At 26.0% G+C, this 19,693-nt stretch overlaps 3 protein-coding genes across 10 annotated transcripts in view; 2 read left to right on the top strand and 1 right to left on the bottom strand.

Moving 5' to 3' along the window:
• Positions 1 to 898: 898 nt before the first annotated feature.
• Positions 899 to 3,372, top strand: LOC135927126 (heterogeneous nuclear ribonucleoprotein A1-like 3). Of its 8 annotated transcripts, none has more exons than XR_010571951.1 (9): positions 899 to 963; positions 1,004 to 1,261; positions 1,304 to 1,514; positions 1,558 to 1,677; positions 1,722 to 2,261; positions 2,305 to 2,385; positions 2,430 to 2,517; positions 3,070 to 3,210; positions 3,329 to 3,372. XR_010571951.1 is itself a non-coding variant. In XM_065463063.1 (8 exons), exons 1-7 carry the CDS (start codon positions 952 to 954, stop codon positions 2,489 to 2,491), a joined length of 1,284 nt encoding a protein of 427 aa, XP_065319135.1. In that variant the 5' UTR covers positions 899 to 951; the 3' UTR covers positions 2,492 to 2,506; positions 2,576 to 2,885. The 8 variants fall into 8 exon arrangements, 4 of the variants coding, with proteins under 4 accessions (XP_065319135.1, XP_065319134.1, XP_065319137.1 ...); XR_010571952.1 differs by having other exon boundaries at positions 2,430 to 2,506; positions 3,329 to 3,366; XR_010571953.1 differs by lacking the exon at positions 2,305 to 2,385 and having other exon boundaries at positions 3,329 to 3,366.
• Positions 3,373 to 10,808: 7,436 nt separating this feature from the next.
• On the bottom strand, positions 10,809 to 17,666 carry LOC135927037 (KH homology domain-containing protein 4-like). Its single transcript, XM_065462973.1, has 15 exons — positions 17,565 to 17,666; positions 17,394 to 17,522; positions 17,293 to 17,351; positions 17,177 to 17,253; positions 16,969 to 17,129; positions 16,834 to 16,920; positions 16,255 to 16,379; positions 15,941 to 16,001; positions 15,051 to 15,225; positions 12,923 to 13,057; positions 12,022 to 12,176; positions 11,242 to 11,303; positions 11,105 to 11,190; positions 10,987 to 11,064; positions 10,809 to 10,922 (listed from the first exon to the last, which is right to left on the bottom strand). The coding sequence occupies exons 1-15, from the start codon at positions 17,664 to 17,666 to the stop codon at positions 10,879 to 10,881; spliced, it is 1,536 nt and encodes a 511-aa protein (XP_065319045.1). The 3' UTR covers positions 10,809 to 10,878.
• A 733-nt stretch (positions 17,667 to 18,399) lies between these two features.
• LOC135927124 (phosphoinositide 3-kinase regulatory subunit 4-like) overlaps positions 18,400 to 19,693 on the top strand; it is a 32,460-nt gene continuing 31,166 nt past the window's right edge. The window contains exons 1-2 of the mRNA XM_065463060.1: positions 18,400 to 18,627; positions 18,670 to 18,900. Of these exons, the coding sequence (XP_065319132.1) occupies positions 18,403 to 18,627; positions 18,670 to 18,900 (456 nt within the window). The 5' untranslated portion in view covers positions 18,400 to 18,402. The remainder of the gene's footprint in view (positions 18,628 to 18,669; positions 18,901 to 19,693) is intronic.

The following is a 19,693-nucleotide window of genomic DNA, read 5'->3' on the forward strand; positions in this document are numbered from 1 at the left end:
AATCAGATATTTCCCCTTCATGTGATGATAAATCAATTAAAAATTTAATCTCCGAGGTGGGAAAAATTTTTCAAAATTATATTGGATACGACTGGGCTTGGAACTCAGAATTAATATTAGCTTGCACTTGACATGGGAATATCTTTTACAAATTATTAAGGGTTGAGCTGGGCTTGATAAACTTTTTTATAATTATATGCTTCCAAATATTGTGAGCTTGGACCTGGCATGACATCTATCGTAAAAAATGAATAAAAATCTTATTCCCCGTCATTTTTGACGGGCTTTCTACTAGTATGTATTAATCTACTAATATCGAAAATAGTATTCATTTAATAAAAATTTAAATTATTAATTTCTAAATAATAAAAAAGAAATCATTCAGGGCGCTATCAAAAAAATTCATTTTTAGTTAAAGGGGATATTAAGGAGCCATTAAAAAAAATATTTTTGCCTCAAGGGACTCTTCAAATTTTTCAGGGGGCTCAAGCCCCTGCGCACCCCCTCCTCCTAGCGACGCCACTACTAAAGAGGATGTTTTTTATTAGGTTAAATTGATATTCCCAAAAGATGATATATTTATGAAGGCGTGAAATTCCACCCCCTCCATATCGGCATATATGAACTACTCATTATAATGAGGTAATTAATAACGGACACTTAAAACCAAATTGATTTTGTTATATTTTAAAGAAAAAAAAATATCAGTGGAATATTTCTTTAAATAAATTGTCTCATATAACCATTTATTTCCTCCTATTTTGTAAAAATATATATTGTGTAAAATTTGAATATAATAAATAATATATTGTTTAAACCTAATCACTTATGATAATATTTAAGATAATTGTGCCTTTTAGAAATTATTAATATTTTCAATATATAAAAGTCTTATATAGTTTATTGGTCTGATTTATTTTTTTTACTTTTCCGACATTTTTTCATACATAAATGGAACGTGAAGTATTTATTCTCAGTTTGTATAATATTGTTTTGTTATTAGCAAAAAGACCGTGAAATATACTGCAAATTATTTGTTGGAAATCTAAAATTTTCTACAACTACAGATGACTTGAAAGAATTTTACTCTAAATTTGGTGAGATAGTGGATTGTGTAGTGATGAAAGATGGGACTGGAAAATCTCGCGGTTTCGGTTTTGTAACATATCAGGATCCTGATAGTGTTGATGAAGCACAAAAGAATAGACCACATTATATTGGTGGGCGTAAAACGGAACCTAAACGAGCTATACCAAGAGGGGTAATTATTTTAAGATGTTAGCTAATAATAATAAATATATAGGAAGCAGATAAACCTGAAGCGCAGCAAAATATTAATAAAATTTTTATTGGAGGGCTACTTGAGGAAGTAAATGAGCCTGAGTTAGAAGATTATTTTTCAAAATACGGCAAAGTAGTTAATACAAATGTTATAAGAGATAACGTTACTGGTAAAAAACGTGGATTTTCATATTTAACATTTGAGGATTATGATACTGTTGACAAAATAGTTTGTAAGATTTTAGTTTTTTTTACACAGTTTATCAAATATAATAGTGGAAAAATATCACACTATACATGGCAAGACATCTGAAGTAAGAAAAGCACTATCTAAGGAAGAAATGAAAGTTCATCAAAGAAAAACTTTTAGAAGAAGATATGATGATAGGGGAGATGGTATTTCTTATAATTTTTTATTAGATGTTATGATTTTGTCTTAGATGACTATAGAGGTGGTGGAGGAGGAAATAATATGATGATGCCTGGAAATTTTCTGGGTGGTCCTATGGGAGGTGGTATGATGGATGATCTTAGTTCTAATGGAATGATGATGGGTGGAACTACTCCATTTGATATGTTAGCTAATATGGGAATGATGAGCACTATGATGGGAAATATGATGGGTATGGGAAATAATCCAATGGCATCTATGATGGGAATGGGCCAAGGTGCTAATGGTAATCCAAATAGCTTTAATGGTGGTGGAGGTACTGGTCAAAACATGAATGCTTTACAAGGTGGTCAAATGGGAGCAGTACAGCCTATGGGAGGACAAATGGGAAATTTACAAGGTATGGGTGGACAAATGGGAACTGGTCAAAACATGGGTGGACAAATGAATGGTACAGGTGGAAACATGCCAGATGGTAATGCTGCAAGTGCTATGATGTCTGGCATGATGGGGATGATGGGAACTGGCATGAATGATGGTGGTATGGGTAGCTTCAATTCTGGATTTAACAACTCAAATTTTCCTAGAAGTATTTAATTAATATAGATTTTTTTAAAATATATTTATATTAGATCAAAGCCAAGGGTTTGCTAATATGGCTGGCCCTATGAGAGGCAGATCAAATACAGCATTTAGAAATAAACCCTATAATAGTAAAAAATATTTCCCTAAAATAGTATAATTATATAAAATGTAGGTGATGGACCAAGAGGTGGAAATGATAGAGGCTTCTCTGCTAAACGTGGTGGACGTTTTTAAATTACACAGGCCCAGGTTTTAAATTTGTAAGCACAAAAATAATGATGTGGAGCTAAAAAAATTGTAATCATTTATATTTTGCAGGTACATAAGATTTCCCCAGTTCAATTAGATTATATGAATTAGATAAGATTGATAAAGGAGAATCAATTAACAAGTTTTCAAATATGAGAAATACGTTTATATCAGATTAGCAAACAAACCTGGGCAGATATACATATTTTCCAAATCTTCATTATTTATATATATTAAATAAAATATACATAAGTATAATTGTATTGTAATTTAAGAATTATATATATTTTTTATATTTATTAGATATAACATTAATTTTTTTTATACATTCATATATTGTAAGAGTTTATAAAATTGTATATTCAATGGTGTAAATAAAGATATTATAGATAAGTGAGTACATATAAATCTAAAACAATGAATAATAAAAAAATTACATGAGTATTGTGTAAAATAAAATAAGACCTTAAGAAAGTGGAATTCTCAATAAAGGTAAGTTGTTCAACTTGAAAGATTAGATAAGGTACACATTTTGTCATATATTTAATTTAAATTTATTTTAGAAAGTCAATGGTATTGGTATATGGAGGGGATGATATTATTTTGTTAACGAAAAAATTGAATTCCTGGTTGGAAATTTTATTATAACTTGCAGCACCATGTGATTTATTGGATTCTATTTTTTGAAGAAACTACTATAAAAAGTATAATTATAATTTACTAATGATGATCATAAATTCTGCCATATGAGTCATTATATGAAATGAAATTATATTCTGATATTTTTAAAATGAATACTTATATATGTAAAACTTTTATTAGGTAATTTCAAATGCCAGAAGAGGATTTAACCAATAAAGGTATTACAATATATATCAAATGATGATTGTAATTTGCGTATGATTTCTATGATGACTAACTATCACTGATTAACCTTATTGTCATATTTATTTAAAATATTTTAGGATTTAAATTGTTTCAAAATTTGATCTTCAAAGACATCACCATGGCATACTTAGGTTAAAAAAGATATTAAAATATATCAAAATATTATTTGATGTATGATTAGTAGGATTGTGAATTATTACTTATAGATGATACTCATTTTTATATATTTATTATATATTTCATTTGTGAAGAAAATTAATAAAGTAATGAAATTGATGTTAAATGTGTATTATTATTTATTTACATTCACTATCTGTTTTTTATTTGATTTTTAAAATATATTACATAAATTATATTTTTTTAAGGATATTTAAAGTTTTTATCTAAAATAAAAAATTTTCAGGAAAATATAAATTTGCATTTTTATGAAACTTGATATTTTATTTATTACCCATATTTTTAAAAGCTTTCTAAATTTATATTTATCCAGTTAATCATATAACTAATATGAAAACATTTATAAAGTATTAAATTATAAAAATCCTGTATTATTATAGCCTGAATTTTTTAATAACTTGGTAATTTTAAATAAACTTGTATGGGCAAAGTTTACTTTTGATTGTTTTTTTAAATATTCAATAATTGTTATCAGTTAATATTTTAATATTAATTTTGAGAGCTATAAATTAATTATAATTTATGAAAAATCAAAGCTTAATTGAATAGCTATCTGTTAACTTGAAACTGCTTTATAAGTTAGTGAGGTACAATCAATAAATAAGAAAAACACGTAAGAGATCATAAGTGATCTAAGATTTTAATAAAAAGAAATGTCATAATTTGTAACAATCACCTTAAACCTTGAAAGGTTATATGAAATAAAAATAGAAGAAAATTTGATTTTTGACTGTTAAAAAATACCCTACAAAAAAGGCTAATATAAATTTTTTATGGAAAATAAATAAAAATTTCTTATTTTTTTTATAGCGGCAATATTTTAATTAATAAATCTTGTGGAAAATGTTTAATCAATGCCATTTTAGGCGCATACCTAATAACGTTAATGAATGAAGCTTATATCAGTATATTTGATACCAAAAATTTATAAATAGTTTTTCGACTAATGCCGCTCCCTTATTTATGTTTTTAAGGAAAAATGGATAGATAATGAAGCAAGAGTAATTAATAAATATAAGAAACATCATTTTTAAGGCATAATCCGAAAAGGCCAATGATTCTAGCTGCTGACGCGTAGCAACATGAAATAGGATATTTTATCTCATTAACGAGTAAAAGCCTGTTAGATTCACTTCTCGAACATTAAATGTCGCATCGAAATTACAGTCAGTTATAGAACGTGGGGCTTCAATCATTTAGATTGATTAAATTTAAACAATATTTCACTAATTTCATTGATCATAAACAATTTATATTTACTTAACTCACATAAAAAACAACAGATATGTCGTTAAGATTAGTAAGATGGTCATTATTACTTGCAAACTGATGACGAATTGCAATTTCGAGAAACGAAAAATAATAGCAATATGGATATGTTTATAAGCTACCAAATTGACGGTAAACCTACTCGGGATGAGTTAGAGAATAATTTAACAATATTGGATGCTTTACAATTTATTTCAGCATTGTTATGAAATCACACAAGGAATGACCCGGTACTATCAAAAGTTTCACGCTGCATTACAAGGGTGGCCAAAAATAATAAAGGAAAATTTAAAACCGTTTTTCCAATGCCTAAATATTTTGTCTATTTTACATATGGGGCATCAGGGTTCTACTAAAACAAAATTATTGGCCTAAGAATGTTTGGTGGTCTAATATTAACGGGTACATCACATATCACGGTAAGAATTGTGAATTATGTCAAACAAATAACCCTAACCGTAAAACGATCATAGGGAAATGATCCTCAGCAAATAAACAATGGAAGAATTTATTTGGATTATGCTGGATAATTAACGGAGATATATATCTAGTAATAATTGATAGTTATAGTAAATGGCCTGAAATACAAAAACTTTGGACAACTAATTATCTCCCCAATAAATCAAAAATCAAAGTATTGACCCCCCCCCCCCTGTCACCCCTGTCACCCCATTAAATCAAAGTAGTAATTTTTCATCAATTCAACATTTTAAAATGGGATATGAATGCTTGAGGCTATCCTTAGCTCCAACCTTGGTTTGCTTCTTTCCAATGAAGAACTTCGGATAGGAATAGGTTTTCGTTTAGGCTGTTATATCGTCACACCTTCATCTTGCAAACAGTGTCAGCTCCTTATCGACAGTCTAGGGCATCACCCTTTTCACTGCTGTTTCTCTAAAGGCCGCTATCCACGACACCAAGCAAAAATTTAATTATTGCTAGAACTCTCCGTTCAGCTAATATTACATCAACTTTGGAACCTCTAGGTCTTAATTTCGGGGACAATATCAGGCCTGACGGAATGACTCTTATCCCACGGAGCAGAGGAATCCCGCAGCCTGGGATTATACATGAGATGATCGCTTTGCACCATCCTTTTGCTCTAATTCTTGAGTTAGAGCGGAATTTAGAAAAGATCAATAAATACATTACCATTTCCAATATTACTCTAACCCCCATTGTTTCTGACACAATCGGTGCTTTTGGACCTAGATCATTAGAATTTTTCAAGGCACTCGGCCAAAAAATGCGCTGTTCCTTCTCTTTTTTTTTTATATTACATCACAGTATTTTATTACCTTTTTTTTTAAAATAATATAGATTTTATATTTTTATATAGCTTATCCTTTTATTGTAAATTGTATACGTTTTTAAATCGGAATATTATTCCAATTATAGATATGTATATTTGAAATTTTTTATATAGCTTATCCTTTTATTGTAAATTGTATACGTTTTTAAATCGGAATATTATTCCAATTATAGATATGTATATTTGAAATTTTTTAATAAAAAAATTTCACGTTAAAAAAAATGAAATTAATTACAAAGATATAATAAAATGGTTCATTGTTTCACGATAGTTCAATATATTTTGCTCAAAGCAATTTTTATAATTTTAGGATAAAAAACGATTTTTTAGCAAATTAAACCAGGAAAGTTTATCAAAAGATAAACAGGTAAAAAAAATTTGTTATAAAAATACAACATCCCACCAACTTTAAGATCTTTATGCTCAAGTAAAAGTTATTCACGTTAACATTGTTACTCTCTCAATCGCTTTATCCCGGTCTCCTCTATCTGACATAAAGGCATCAAACTAGTTTAAACCATATCTCTTCAGAATATAATATTTTATTTCCAATGATAAATAATATTGCTTCTATTTTTTTATTAGCAATGAGAAAAAACGGATATTTTGTAAAAATATAAAGTAAAAATTAAATTATTTTTTTTATTATATATGTAAAAAATTTTTTTTGTAAACATTGGAGAAGAAATTTAGAATAGAAGAGAATATAAAAACTGTTAGCAAGTAAGAAACATTAATAAGTAAGGGTTTGAAAGACCCTTCAGCATATAAATTTTAAAGTTGCTAAAATAATACCAATTAAATTCATGTATAATAATTTACTGATCCTTTATTGTTGTATTGCCGTAAAACATGATATAATAAAAAAGTAGAAAATTAAAAAGTTATTGTAAAAAAAGTACAAGAAAAAATTAAAGAATCGTAATCTCCAAAAAAAAATACTTTCTTCAAAATTAATATTTCTCTTTTTCCTTAAAAATATTCTCATTTAAATAGTCTATAATTTGAAATTTTCTAATAATAGAAAAACACCCGATTTAATATAATAATTCTTCTAATTATATCTTGGATCCATATAATTTGCATAAGAATAATATCTATATAAAAAAATAGGCTATCAATTAAAAAACAATTTCTGAGTGCATTATGCATACACAACAATATACAATTTGTTTCTTAAATATAACATAACAATTATTAGCCCATTAATAATATTTTTACCTTATTTAATTTTATCTTCCAATTTATTTCCAAAAATATGAAATCAAATATATTTTGTTCATTTTATAATAATACGAATAAATTTGATTCGTGTTATGTTTGCTTAATAAAAATAGATAAATTTTCTCATAAATAATAATGTAAATATTATTTAAAATTCTTGCAATGGAAAGAATAAGAACCTGGCATTTGTTGCCATGGATTTTATTTATTTTTCCTAATTTTAAAATCAAGGAAAAATTTTTGTCCCTTTCACTCGGATTTTTCGAGATATTTTTATATAGAAATAATATTGATTGGTAATCGAGATTTATTTAATCAAATTCTTTTGTTTTATAATTCTGCGCTTAGTGTGAAAATTTTTTTTATAGGATTATTATTATAAACATTTTATTGTTAAAAATAGGGTAATAAATTTGTATTTTGTTTTCATTTGGATAGGTACTGCGAAATTTATTTATAATATATATTTAAAAAATCGCGATTTATGTAAAGTGTTTGGGACCTAGTTGGCCACAGCCTCGCTTCCAATCCGATGGTTCTGGGTTTGAATACTAGTTAAGATTACTTTTTTTTCTTAATCCAACTTGATCGTTACGTTCTAAAGGGGTTTTATTATGTTTTAATAAATTTTGGTGGGTATTTAGCAAATTAGGTAGCTATTTAGAAAATTTTCTATGTTGACTTGGCAGTATGCATCATTAATAAATATATAAATGAAGTGAATTTGATTTAGTAAAATAGTATCCATCATTAATAAATATATAAATGAAGTGAATTTGATTTAGTAAAATTACATATTCTACGAGGTAAGAATTATATAACTTATATTATATGTCGTAAAAATTGAAAATTTCTTCTGGTTTGCATGAATTTATTGTGAAGGAATATAGAAGTTATATAATAGATATTAAATTTTATTCATTTAGGATAAATCAGATTCAAATGGATATGATATATTAAATCTTTAGAATATTTATGATGCAAAACATATTTTAGCACTAATCTCTCACATGAACATTGCAGACCGTTTAAGCTCCAATTCAGTAAAAATTAGATTTAACTTTTCCAAACCCATACCAAAGACTCCCTTTTATCCTTTTAACGCCCATATATGTTTAAGCATAAAGTTAGTCTATATTTAATCACTGGTAACTGCAGACTACCCAAAAATTGATGGATAATTCTTGTAATTTTAAATTTACCCCCTATATATTTTGTTTATCCAATTTGATAGGCGTCTTAAGAATCACGTACATTTATTGTTTTTAACAACATGAAAGGGCGATACGCTTAAAGAATGACGAATAATAAGCTTCTAAAATACTTAAATTATATACGTTTTTAAAAATTCGATTTATTTTTCCAAATGTTTAAATTTATAACATCAGGTCCGTGAAGTTGGCAGAGGATTAAATGCTTGAACTTATGCCAAATCTTAATTGATCCTAAAGGATCTTTAAACTAGACACCAGCGAAATTAAATTATAAGCAAAATAAAAAGAGTATGAAATCTTAAACCTTGCGAACGATTCAAGGATAGATTACCTAAAGTTATACCATTGTGTAGAGTTAATTGATCCTCAAAGGGACAATTTAATAATTATAAAATGGATTAACACCTTAAAACGACGCGATAGTAAAATATGTAACAAGGAAAAGAATTTATACTAAAAAATGTAAAATTACTTAATTTATTTTGGCTGAAACCAGTTTAGCATCTGTAAAAGTTCTTGCGATTTATAATGGGTCCCTGATTTCAACAACTTCGCGTTTATAAAATGGCTACCGGTTAGTGATACGGATATCCGATTTAGAGAATATTAAAGCTCTAATTAAGTGTTATATGTAGCACTTATAGAATATGATTTTCTTATTTTCGGTTAAAATATATAAATTCACCAACTTTTCAAAGTAGTCAGTTACCCAATTTATCAAGACATTTTTTAAAAGTAGTTGATAGGAATTCGAAATTTTGGTCAAATTAGTGAGATACCTAAATTAGATAAGTTTGACTGTGATGGACTTTGAAAATTTAAATTGCTGCTTATACTAGGGGTGCACCGATACCACTTTTTGGAGACCGGTCCGATATTTAATTGATATAGGTCGATTACCGATCCGATATCATATCTAATTTTGTATTCTGTAAAGATACAAATGGTTCTAATTTTTATTATACTTTTTATTAGTATAACATAAATAATCTAACTATACCATAACTTATGTCATTTAAATATATTATAATTTTCATTTATAGTTTATATTCAATTGAATCGCCATTCTTATATAAAAATTTTTTATTGTTAAATTTCTTTTATATAATAATTAATAATATTAATCTATATACATAATAAGTAATAAACATATATATGAAATTTGAAATAAATATTTAACATTAATATATCGAAGATTTCTTTTTAGAAATACTAAAATCAGAGGTCAGCCTGTAGCGATGTTAACTGTCAATATCACCAGCTTCACTACAAACAGATTTTGAAGAGATTATCGCACATTTTTAAAACAGAATGCGCAAAAAAAATAACAATATGGCAGAATGTTTATTAATTATTATTATTAAAAAAATAAACATAAAATGGATTTTGATTTTATTTATAAATATAAATGATTTTAGATAAAACTTTTTTTTGTTAAAAACGCTATTTTTTATCGGATCGCAAAATTTTATAATATTGGCCGATAACTGATATTTAAAAATGGGTGAAATATCGGCCCGATTTGATACAAATATCGGTATATCCCTAGCTTATACATTTCAATTTCCCTTCGAAACGATATGCGAACTAATTTAAAATAAATATCAATATCATAAAATAATCAAAAATAAAAATCTCGGCCAGGGTTGATAAAAAAAATCCCAAACCTGGCCAGGCTCAAAATTTTTACCTCTGCAAGTCACTCATCTAGATCCATATCTCCTCCCATGAAAATATTTGATTTCTCGTTTTTTTAAAAGAAAAGTTTTATTTAACCCATTTTTTTTTGTATGTCGCAATGTTTCGAAATAATTTACTATTCGCATGCCACACTTTCACCGTTAGCGCAAATTCGCGGCGATGTATACAAAAATGAATGGAAAATTATTTATTATATTTATATTACATTTTGTATTTACTTTACCACGAACACTAATTAATTGTGATAGGGTAATGTTATGCTTTTTTCCAAAATTTTAAATCTTAAAATTAATATTTTATAAGCCTCCTACATATTATTATAGGTTCCTATTTAAAAAAATATATATGGAGTCATTAGACAATTTTTTCCTGGTCACACCACGAAAATTAGGTTTGGTGTAAGAGCTCTAATATTTGTATAAAATGGTGCAACAATAGAAGATATCAATTAAAAACATTTTTTTAGATTTACAAATGATGATGATTTATTAATAATGAACAAAGTATTTTATTTGTTCATCAAAATAATCCTATTTTTTAAATTACACATATAAATATAATTATTATATAAAAATTAATACAACAATTTATGTATATTCTTCGGCGGATAAGGATGAATCAGAATCATAACCTAGCCAAAATAAAAATTATTATATAAGATATAAATGACTTGACTTAATAAAAATATTAATTACCGGATATATTCTGTAAAGCGCCTTTAACCTTTTTCTCATCACAGTGAGGTACGGATATAACCTCCTCTTTCATATTGTCTAAACAAAAATGATTATGGAACAATATAAAAAAAATAACTTGAAATCTTTTTCCTTTTCATCAATGAAGGTATAATAGTAGGCTTTTTAAATTCAAAATCGGTCGTCTTACTGAATGAGATTGTTCTAAATCATATGTGTATTGATTAAAGTGTTAAAAGCCAAATGTTAATAAACTTGTTCGATGAATATGGCATCGTATTTAATAGGGGCTTGGGTTGAGTTTCATCTGTGTTTTTCTAATAACATTTTTTAATAAAAAAATATATTATGATTCAATAACCTGATTTTTTTTCTTTTCAAAACGTAACAGCAAAAAAAGTAATTTCAAATATACAAGAAAAAAAAACTCTCGGAAAGACCACACCTAAGCTAAATAATTTTAGATGATTGATTTCAGATATATCGTAATGGGCCATTACTGCTTCTATAAAAGGTAATATAAATAGCCCTCAAGTGTTAATAATTGATTGCCTCGTAAACCACATTTTTTGATATAATGGTATCGATACAAACATGATATCGATATATGTCCAATTTTTTTATAAAAAGTATAATCTAAAAAAAATTAACTGACAAACTTACTTCATAAAATTACAATTTCTTATATCAAATATCGGTAAGTGTCAATTTCGAACTGAAAATGTCTTTCAATATGAAACTTGTAGTCGTAATTTATTTATTTGTAAAAAATTAGCAACGTTTTTCTTAAAATATGAGGAGTAATAATTATTTTGGGTTTCGGTCATTGGAATCAGTTTAAATTGAAATTTCACCCGATACCAAAATATCGGGTTTGGAACATATCTGTTAAAAGTATATGCAATGCTTAATTTAAAACAAAAACTTAATATTTCTTTTCCTTTTGTTCTTTTAAAATCTCAATATTTTTTGAAGTTTCACAAACCCTAAATTTATAAGTATAATAATAAAAATGTATATATATTAAGAGCAAACCTTTGTTATAATTTTTTTGATAGTATTATTAGGGCCTAAGATAATGGCTTGATCCTTATTGGACGGCATTTGTTCAAAATCGTTATCTTCGGAGTCACTCAATGTTGAACATTTAGTAGGCGAATATCTTTCCTTTATATTTTCATCACAAATTACTTACAGGGGTAAATTTGGTTGGTTTTATTTTTTACAATTTAAATAAATTATATATTATGTAGATGAATTTTTATTTTACTTCTGTCAAATATGTAAATTAGGTCTCATTTATATTAAACGCGTTATGTTCAAGTGATGCGTTATTTACAAAATTAAGCGAATAAATAAGTATAATTTATAAATATGGGGTGTTATGATGATAATGCTATGATAAAACTTGAAAAACATAGGTAGGGACGTATATTTTAAAAATAATTAACGTTATGAAGAATCAGCTGTGATCACGATAGCTTTAAAAAACGCAACACTTGAAAAGCGATTACTATAAATAAGGCCTTAGGCATGATAATTTCAGTTATGAAATTATCGATAATCATAAAAATTAATAATATTTATATGTTTTAGCTTTAAGCATGACAATATATTTTTAATGAATTATAATGAGATTCGCAAAATAATAATTGCAAGAAAAAGAAGCGAATGCTATTTCTAAATATTCTATTTTAATCAAAAAAAGTTTTTATTTTGTAACATTTTACATAATATTTAAAATTTATAATTAAACAACTAGGAATTGCCGCCCCACCACCTTATTATACTTATCTGGATAAAACATGGTTATCTCGGCTTCCTTGCAAAAAAAACAGTCGCGATTACTCGAGGAGGGGCCTTGCATAAATGACGGGAATTCTTAAAGGACAGGTCGTAGATCAAGGTACAAAATATGAATGATCAATATTGTTACCTTGATTATTTTGAGCCAAAGAGAGAGGTGGAATGTACAAAGGATATGTTAATGCGTTTGAAGTGGATGGATTTGTTCGCGATTGGGACAGATTTGGCACATTACTCGGGTTCATTGTACTATGAAAATTATTTACTAAATAATTAAATGTACGAAATTTGATTTAAAACATATGCATGTAAATAAAAAATTGTTCGTGCTTTAACCTTATTAAATATATATTGTTTTTTATATTATAAAAAAACAAAAAAAAAATCTTAGAAATGAGTCAAAATAGTTTACTCAAACAATTTATTACCTACTTTCCTAGGATTTTATTGGATAATTTATTTGATATCTCTATGACTGAATCTTATAATTTTTTTTGCAAAACTATATTATTTTTAGATAAATCAATTTTCAATATTGAATTTTTCTTCATCACCAATTAAAATATTAAACATATAACATATAATTCTTTATTTTCATTATCATGCTCTCATCTCCTATCTAAAATAAAAAAAATGCTTTCTCGAAAAATTATTTTAAAAAATGAATTTAGAACATTGCAATATTCAGCAGACGATTTATAAATTTAATCTAAAGGAATACATGATATATGTATCTAATTTATTATTATGACTTTTATTTAAATAACGTTAATGAGTATGAATGAAATTAAGGATTGTTATTTTGATTTATGTGGCTTTATGATTTATATATCTTTATTTACTTTTTGGTGTATTTCAACTATCGGTCTGCTATGCCGGCCCCATGGGTCGGATAACATCTGAAAAATATAATTTTGGCCTGGCCGGGCTAAATAAATTAACGTAATAGAGGATGACAATACAATCTACAAGATTATCAGGTTTTTAAATCATATTTTTTATTATAGTCTTGAATTTAAATTTAATCTCAAATAGTCAAATCATCATTGACAGACTATGTAATGTATTAGGCATATTGATGAATTCTGATATTTCATGATAATCCATAAAGTATACTGTTTTTAATTTAACTACTAACCAATTATTATAAATTGTTGTTTATATAAGTGTTCAACTACATATGTTTAGGAGGCCTTGGATTTAAAAAAAAGTCTAATCTGACTGAGCAAAAACTAAATCCAAACTAAGCAATGCCCGAAAAATTTGGCATTTGTAGACCTACAATTTCAACATTGAAATATAACTATTTTCAAATAAAGCATATAAGAGAATGTAATATATGTGAACAGAGTAAAGCTATAATAATATATTTCATGTTTATGAAAAATAAATATAATAAATAAAATGTCCAATAATTAGTGCTGTTATATATTTTTAGTCCCTCAGTGAATTGATGACAGAAAAGCTAAAAAAAACTTCAGATCTCTTTTAAATATTTTTTATAGGGATTATTAAGTATAAAAACGATACATAACAAAAAACAAATGTCCATATTTAACTTGCCAGCTACTTGAAACCCAAAGTATTCTTCAAAAATTCTTATTATTGTCAGTTAAGCCGATACTAATACTGAGCTCACATTGTTAACCGGCTCGATTTTTAAAAATAGCTAGCCCAATATTTTAGCCAAAAAATATCATGCAAGCCTTGAAAAGTTAAATACATTGGAAGAAAAGTTTAGAACATCTTTCAAGGAAATCTCGAGGCTTGCGTAAAATTATTTTGACCAAGATCTTAATTTAAAATTGACGAAATCGAGGCGTTTAACAATATTATACTGGCCGACAAAGAAAGTATCAATCCCATATCTCTTTAAATAATATAATGGTGGAGACAAAATATTATCACATCGAAAAATTTAAATTATTGAAGAGTTTCAATACTGCGCAGACGATTTTTTAAACTTTACCAAAATTTCCTAAACTAATTTGAAGAATAAAAAAAAAGATGTTAATTTGATTTTGTGCGAATATTATTGACCATACTTGATAAAATTTAATTGACCTTATACCTCAGGACAAAATCTAAATTAATTTTAAAATATTTATATTATCATATAGATCATGTGTTCCTATTAATAAAATTTAAAAAAAAACTTGAAAAATAGGTTAAAATGGTTTGAGTATAACTATTTTCACTTAATATTTAAACTATATAATCATTTATATATAACATAATAATCAGAAATATTTATTTACAATACGAAGGAAATTGAGGAAGAACAAAAGAGTTGAAGCAATTATTTATCGGCATCCTATTAGCAAGGTGAAGAGGAAATCCAGGTGGCAGGGTTAAGTTCTGGAAGTTTTGAAGGTTATTGAAAGGCAAAGGGCTGGTTAGAGATTGTTGGTAAATCGTGTATTTCGTTTGAACCTTATTTTTTTAAGGTCAAATTTTTGCATCAAAAATTATAAATAAGGCTATGTCTAAACCCTTTTCCCCCAATCAATAATACATTAAAATACGCCTCATTGATTGAATAGAATGTTGCATGACAAAAGTTTAAAAAGAGGTTTGTATGGCCAATCATATTTCTAAAAATATTAAAACAATGAAATAGGACAAAGTTAAGAGTTTTTTTAAAAAATAATTAATTTTTGAATAGTAGCCAATAAAAAGAATAAAAAAAATTGGGTAAAAATTTTTAAAAAACATAAATATCTTGATTTACATTGATTCAAAAATAAAACTGCACATATCGGATCGGTGAAAAAATGATGAATCAGCATAATCCTAATTATGATATGTAGGTCTACAAAACCTGGTCTACTTATTACAGAAAGAAATGAAGTGTATTTATTAAAAAAGCAAAGGTAAAATACAACTATTTAAAATTTATTTAAAAAATCAAAAAAATTAATAAGAGCACTTTATTTCATATCAATTAAAATTTTTAGTACAATAAAAACGTCTTTTGTCTAACTTAGACATTGTCCAATTTATTAAGACATTTTCCAAAACAGAGTTGCCAAAACTATCAAGAGCCCAAGACAAGTTATATTGTATTGGCAAACTACTGAAACTGTAAGCATTGGCATGATGCCAATTCCATATATATATTTTAATTTAAAATAATTATCAGTTTTACTGTTTCAATCAGACTTTGAGCTAATTTTTTTGCTAATTCTAAACCATCTTTGGTGTTGTGCCTAATTATATAATAGTTTATATATATTATTCATAATCTACAGAATAAATTGAATAAAATAATTTTATTTTGATTAATAAAATATAATAAATATATTTGGGGTACTTAGAATTATCACCCATCATCAATAAGAGTTAAAAAATAAATTAAATCAAAATAAATGATAACTATAGGTATTTAATAATTTCAAATTATTAAAATTTTGAGATAATTTTAATTCAAAATTTATGTATATTATGATAAATATTTTTTACATGACATGTATATGAAGTGGCTCCCAAGCTTCTTTTCCAGATGCTGGTTCTAGAAACCCAGAGCCTTTACCTCTGACTGTAATAATAGCATTACTTTGCCTTCTTATATGGTCTAAATATGAATTCTAAAAGTGAAATATTGAGAACAATGTTAATTAGGAGTAGACAAATTTATTTTTGGACTATGTTGTTTTTAAATGCCCTGGTTATATAAATGTGTATATCCAAGAATTGGCAGAAGATAGACAGTAATTTATTAATAAATAACCAGATTAACAAAACTTTAAAAGAAGTTACCATACAAAAATATTTTAAGGGAGTTCTTTTTACAAATATAATCAGCCTATGATTTAAGGTTATGAGAATTTTTTGCCATTTAATAAATATTTGATTGACCAAATTCTAATACCTTTTAAAATAACTTTGTTTTTATAACATATTATATCAATATTCCAACATGAGCTGCCAATTTTAAGTAATACATTTATAATCAGGTCATTTGTGAATATTAGTATGGCCCTATTTAATTTAGTTTTAAGATGTAATATTTAAAAATAATATGTCACTAATTCTATTTACATTAGGTCCTTGAATATTTTCTTTAACTTGAAAAGAGGGATTTGCATGATCAAGTCCAATAAAAATTTTATCTTGTAAATAATGACCCTAATAGAATAAATAAATTCATTAATAAAATTTAAAGATTTTATATACAATTGGATATTGAGGGATTGCAGGTTTATTTAGCAAAAAATTTAGGTAACTTTTTGCTAATAAATTTGAAGGTTCTTTTATTAGGCTAACTATGCTAGCAGATTTAGGAGTCAACTGTTTGTTAACATAATTTATAATTTGGTTAAATTTTTGAATAGATGCTTAAAAACAATATAATTAGTTAGTATAAAATGGGAATATCTTTTACATAATAATTTATCCTTGTTTGTAGATATAATTTTAATTAGACAAAATTCTGAACTTGAGATTTCACTCTTATCAATACTAAAACAAAAATTAAATTTAAATCAAAAGTTGGAATACCTTTTCTGAGAATTGTTTATATTTAGAAAGTTAAATTGAACAAAATATTTCTCTTTAATCTATAAATAGGTATAATTAAGTTTATAATAGAAAATTAAAACTTCTTTAATAATTTCTTCATATGTGAGAATTTTTTTAGCCGCTAAATTCATATAACTTATATCTACATTACAAGAATATTGTTTTGTGAAATCTTCATAATTTATATCAGGTAAAAAATTATCCGATTCCTTTATTAATAAAAAAATATGAGAAATTAAAAAATTAATAACTTGATTCGTTTGATTTAACCTTCCTTTAGCTATTAATAAAGCATTAATTTTAGTAGCTACTTCAGTTGCAGTATTTATTTTTTTTAAATGATCATTTTCCATTTCATTAAGATTTAATAGAAAAATGCATTCATTCGAAAAAATTTGATCGTCTTGTTGGACGGCATAAATTTTTGTAATTTTTTTATAACATTCTTCTTATCTTCTAATCAAGCATAACCAAATCAAAAATGATTTTATTATCTATACATTAATGGCAAATAGTTTGGAAAAATGCAAATACCTCTTTTTAAATATTAATGTAAAAAATAGAAATAGATATTTATTTAAGTAAATAAAAAAAATATTAAATAACTTTGGCATTGGCGCTTAAACGACTCGATTAAATTTTAGTCACATTAACATTATGTTAGCCAGAAGATTTTGTTTCCTGAATGTTTGGACCTCTATTTGCCTTGTAATATTATAAAAGATTATAAAGACAAACCTATTTTACAACATTGGCAATTTCCGATGTTTACATAATATTATTTTGACTAAATCAGTCATGTCATTTTTATAAATCGACCATTAATCAGGCCGTTTTAAAATAATTATAGACAAGGACTACTTAACTTTATAATTTGCTCTATTATAAATAATTATTGTGATTATTATTTGTATCTTAAGTTTATAACAAATTCTTGAACAATTGTTTGTGAAAATTTATAAATTGATTAAAAATCTAATTTTAAAATTATTTAATATGAGTTTATAATTGATTGCGAATCTGGCGAGTCTTTAATTTCGATCAAACGAATTCGGCCTTAAATTCATAGATAAAAAATTTAAAATTCATATGGGGAATCAATTGACTTCAACAGCCCCTACACAACTATTTTCTATTGATAATTATTTAAATGACTTCCCAGATATTGAATTTGAGGATTTATTAGGTAGTTCAAGATTTTTTAAAGTAGCTAAAGCTAAACACAATGAAGGATTAATAACAATAAAAATATTTGTTGTCCAAAATTCTTTGATATCATTAAAGAAATACAAAGATGAAATAGATAAATTAAAAGTGATTGAATTTAATTCATTAATTTTTATTTCAAAATTTTAGACTAAGTTAGAAAATGTTCCTTGGTGCTTACCATTTCATCAAACTGTAATAGTTGAAAACAAAGCAGGATATTTAATTCGTCAATATACTAAATATAATCTATATGATCGCTTAAATACTCGGCCATTTTTATCCATATTTGAAAAAAAATGGATTACATTTCAAATATTATCTGCATTAGAATATTTACATACTCTAGGAATTTGTCATGGTGATTTAAAATGTGAAAATGTATGTTTTACAACTTTATATTTCATTATTATGTAAAGTTTATCTATCTTGATTATAAGGTTTTTTTAATTTAATTTCTTGAAATTTTTTTTATAAATTTTATTTTATACTTCTTTTTAAAAATATTATCAGAGACTTGCAGAAATTAAGCCTTGACCTGAAAAATATATTTTTTTTTTATATTCCCTTTGCCCCAATTTTATGCTTTCTTATTTTAAATATTTTTTGCCGTATTTTGTTAAATTCTTCTAAGATATATTAAAAATATAAATGGTATGAATTAGAGAGGTGCAAAAGTAGGCCCAGCCCATACATAGGGTTTTGGGTGGGCCAGGCCTAATATTTTTTTTAAAAAATTTGGGCCAGGTTGGGTCTTGAAATTTTTGTTAAATATATCTAAATTTTGTTGGATTTTTTATGTAAAATAAAAATATTTTATTTTATTTATAGAAACTAGATGCCATATAACATATATCATATATTTTTATTTAAATAAATTTGGAGTGGGGCCAGGAAATTTTCTTAAAATATATTTTGGGATCAGGCCAGGCTGGTAAATTTTTTATAAAACTTGGGCTCGGGCCGGGCCAGCAAAAATTTTTTAAAATAATTTTGGGCCAGGTCATGCTTGAAAAATTAGACCTAATGAGGATCACTAAAATAAATATTGGTGTAATTAAAGTTAAATCAGCCCAGAGTTTGTGAATTTTTTTAGTCTCACAGATTTTTCTAAATTATACCATTTTTAACTCAGGGTATATGACTAGGTTGGATATATGGCATAGGCCTGTGG

Source organism: Gordionus sp. m RMFG-2023, chromosome 3 (assembly GCF_954871325.1).
Source record: "Gordionus sp. m RMFG-2023 chromosome 3, tfGorSpeb1-WG-v2, whole genome shotgun sequence".
NCBI classification, from domain to species: Eukaryota; Metazoa; Nematomorpha; class Gordioida; order Chordodea; family Parachordodidae; genus Gordionus; species Gordionus sp. m RMFG-2023.

Bases quoted from the DNA above. Each gene is read 5' to 3' on its own strand.
- LOC135927037 (XM_065462973.1), bottom strand. From the start codon at position 17,666: ATGGAAAATGATCATTTAAAAAAAATAAATACTGCAACTGAAGTAGCT. The intron at 17,523-17,564 runs GTTATTAATTTT...TTATTAATAAAG, and splicing joins GGTTAAATCAAACGAATCAA to GAATCGGATAATTTTTTACC. The intron at 17,352-17,393 runs GTTTTAATTTTC...ACCTATTTATAG, and splicing joins ATGAAGAAATTATTAAAGAA to ATTAAAGAGAAATATTTTGT.
- LOC135927126 (XM_065463063.1), top strand. The intron at 1,262-1,303 runs GTAATTATTTTA...ATAAATATATAG, and splicing joins AACGAGCTATACCAAGAGGG to GAAGCAGATAAACCTGAAGC. The intron at 1,678-1,721 runs GTATTTCTTATA...ATTTTGTCTTAG, and splicing joins ATATGATGATAGGGGAGATG to ATGACTATAGAGGTGGTGGA.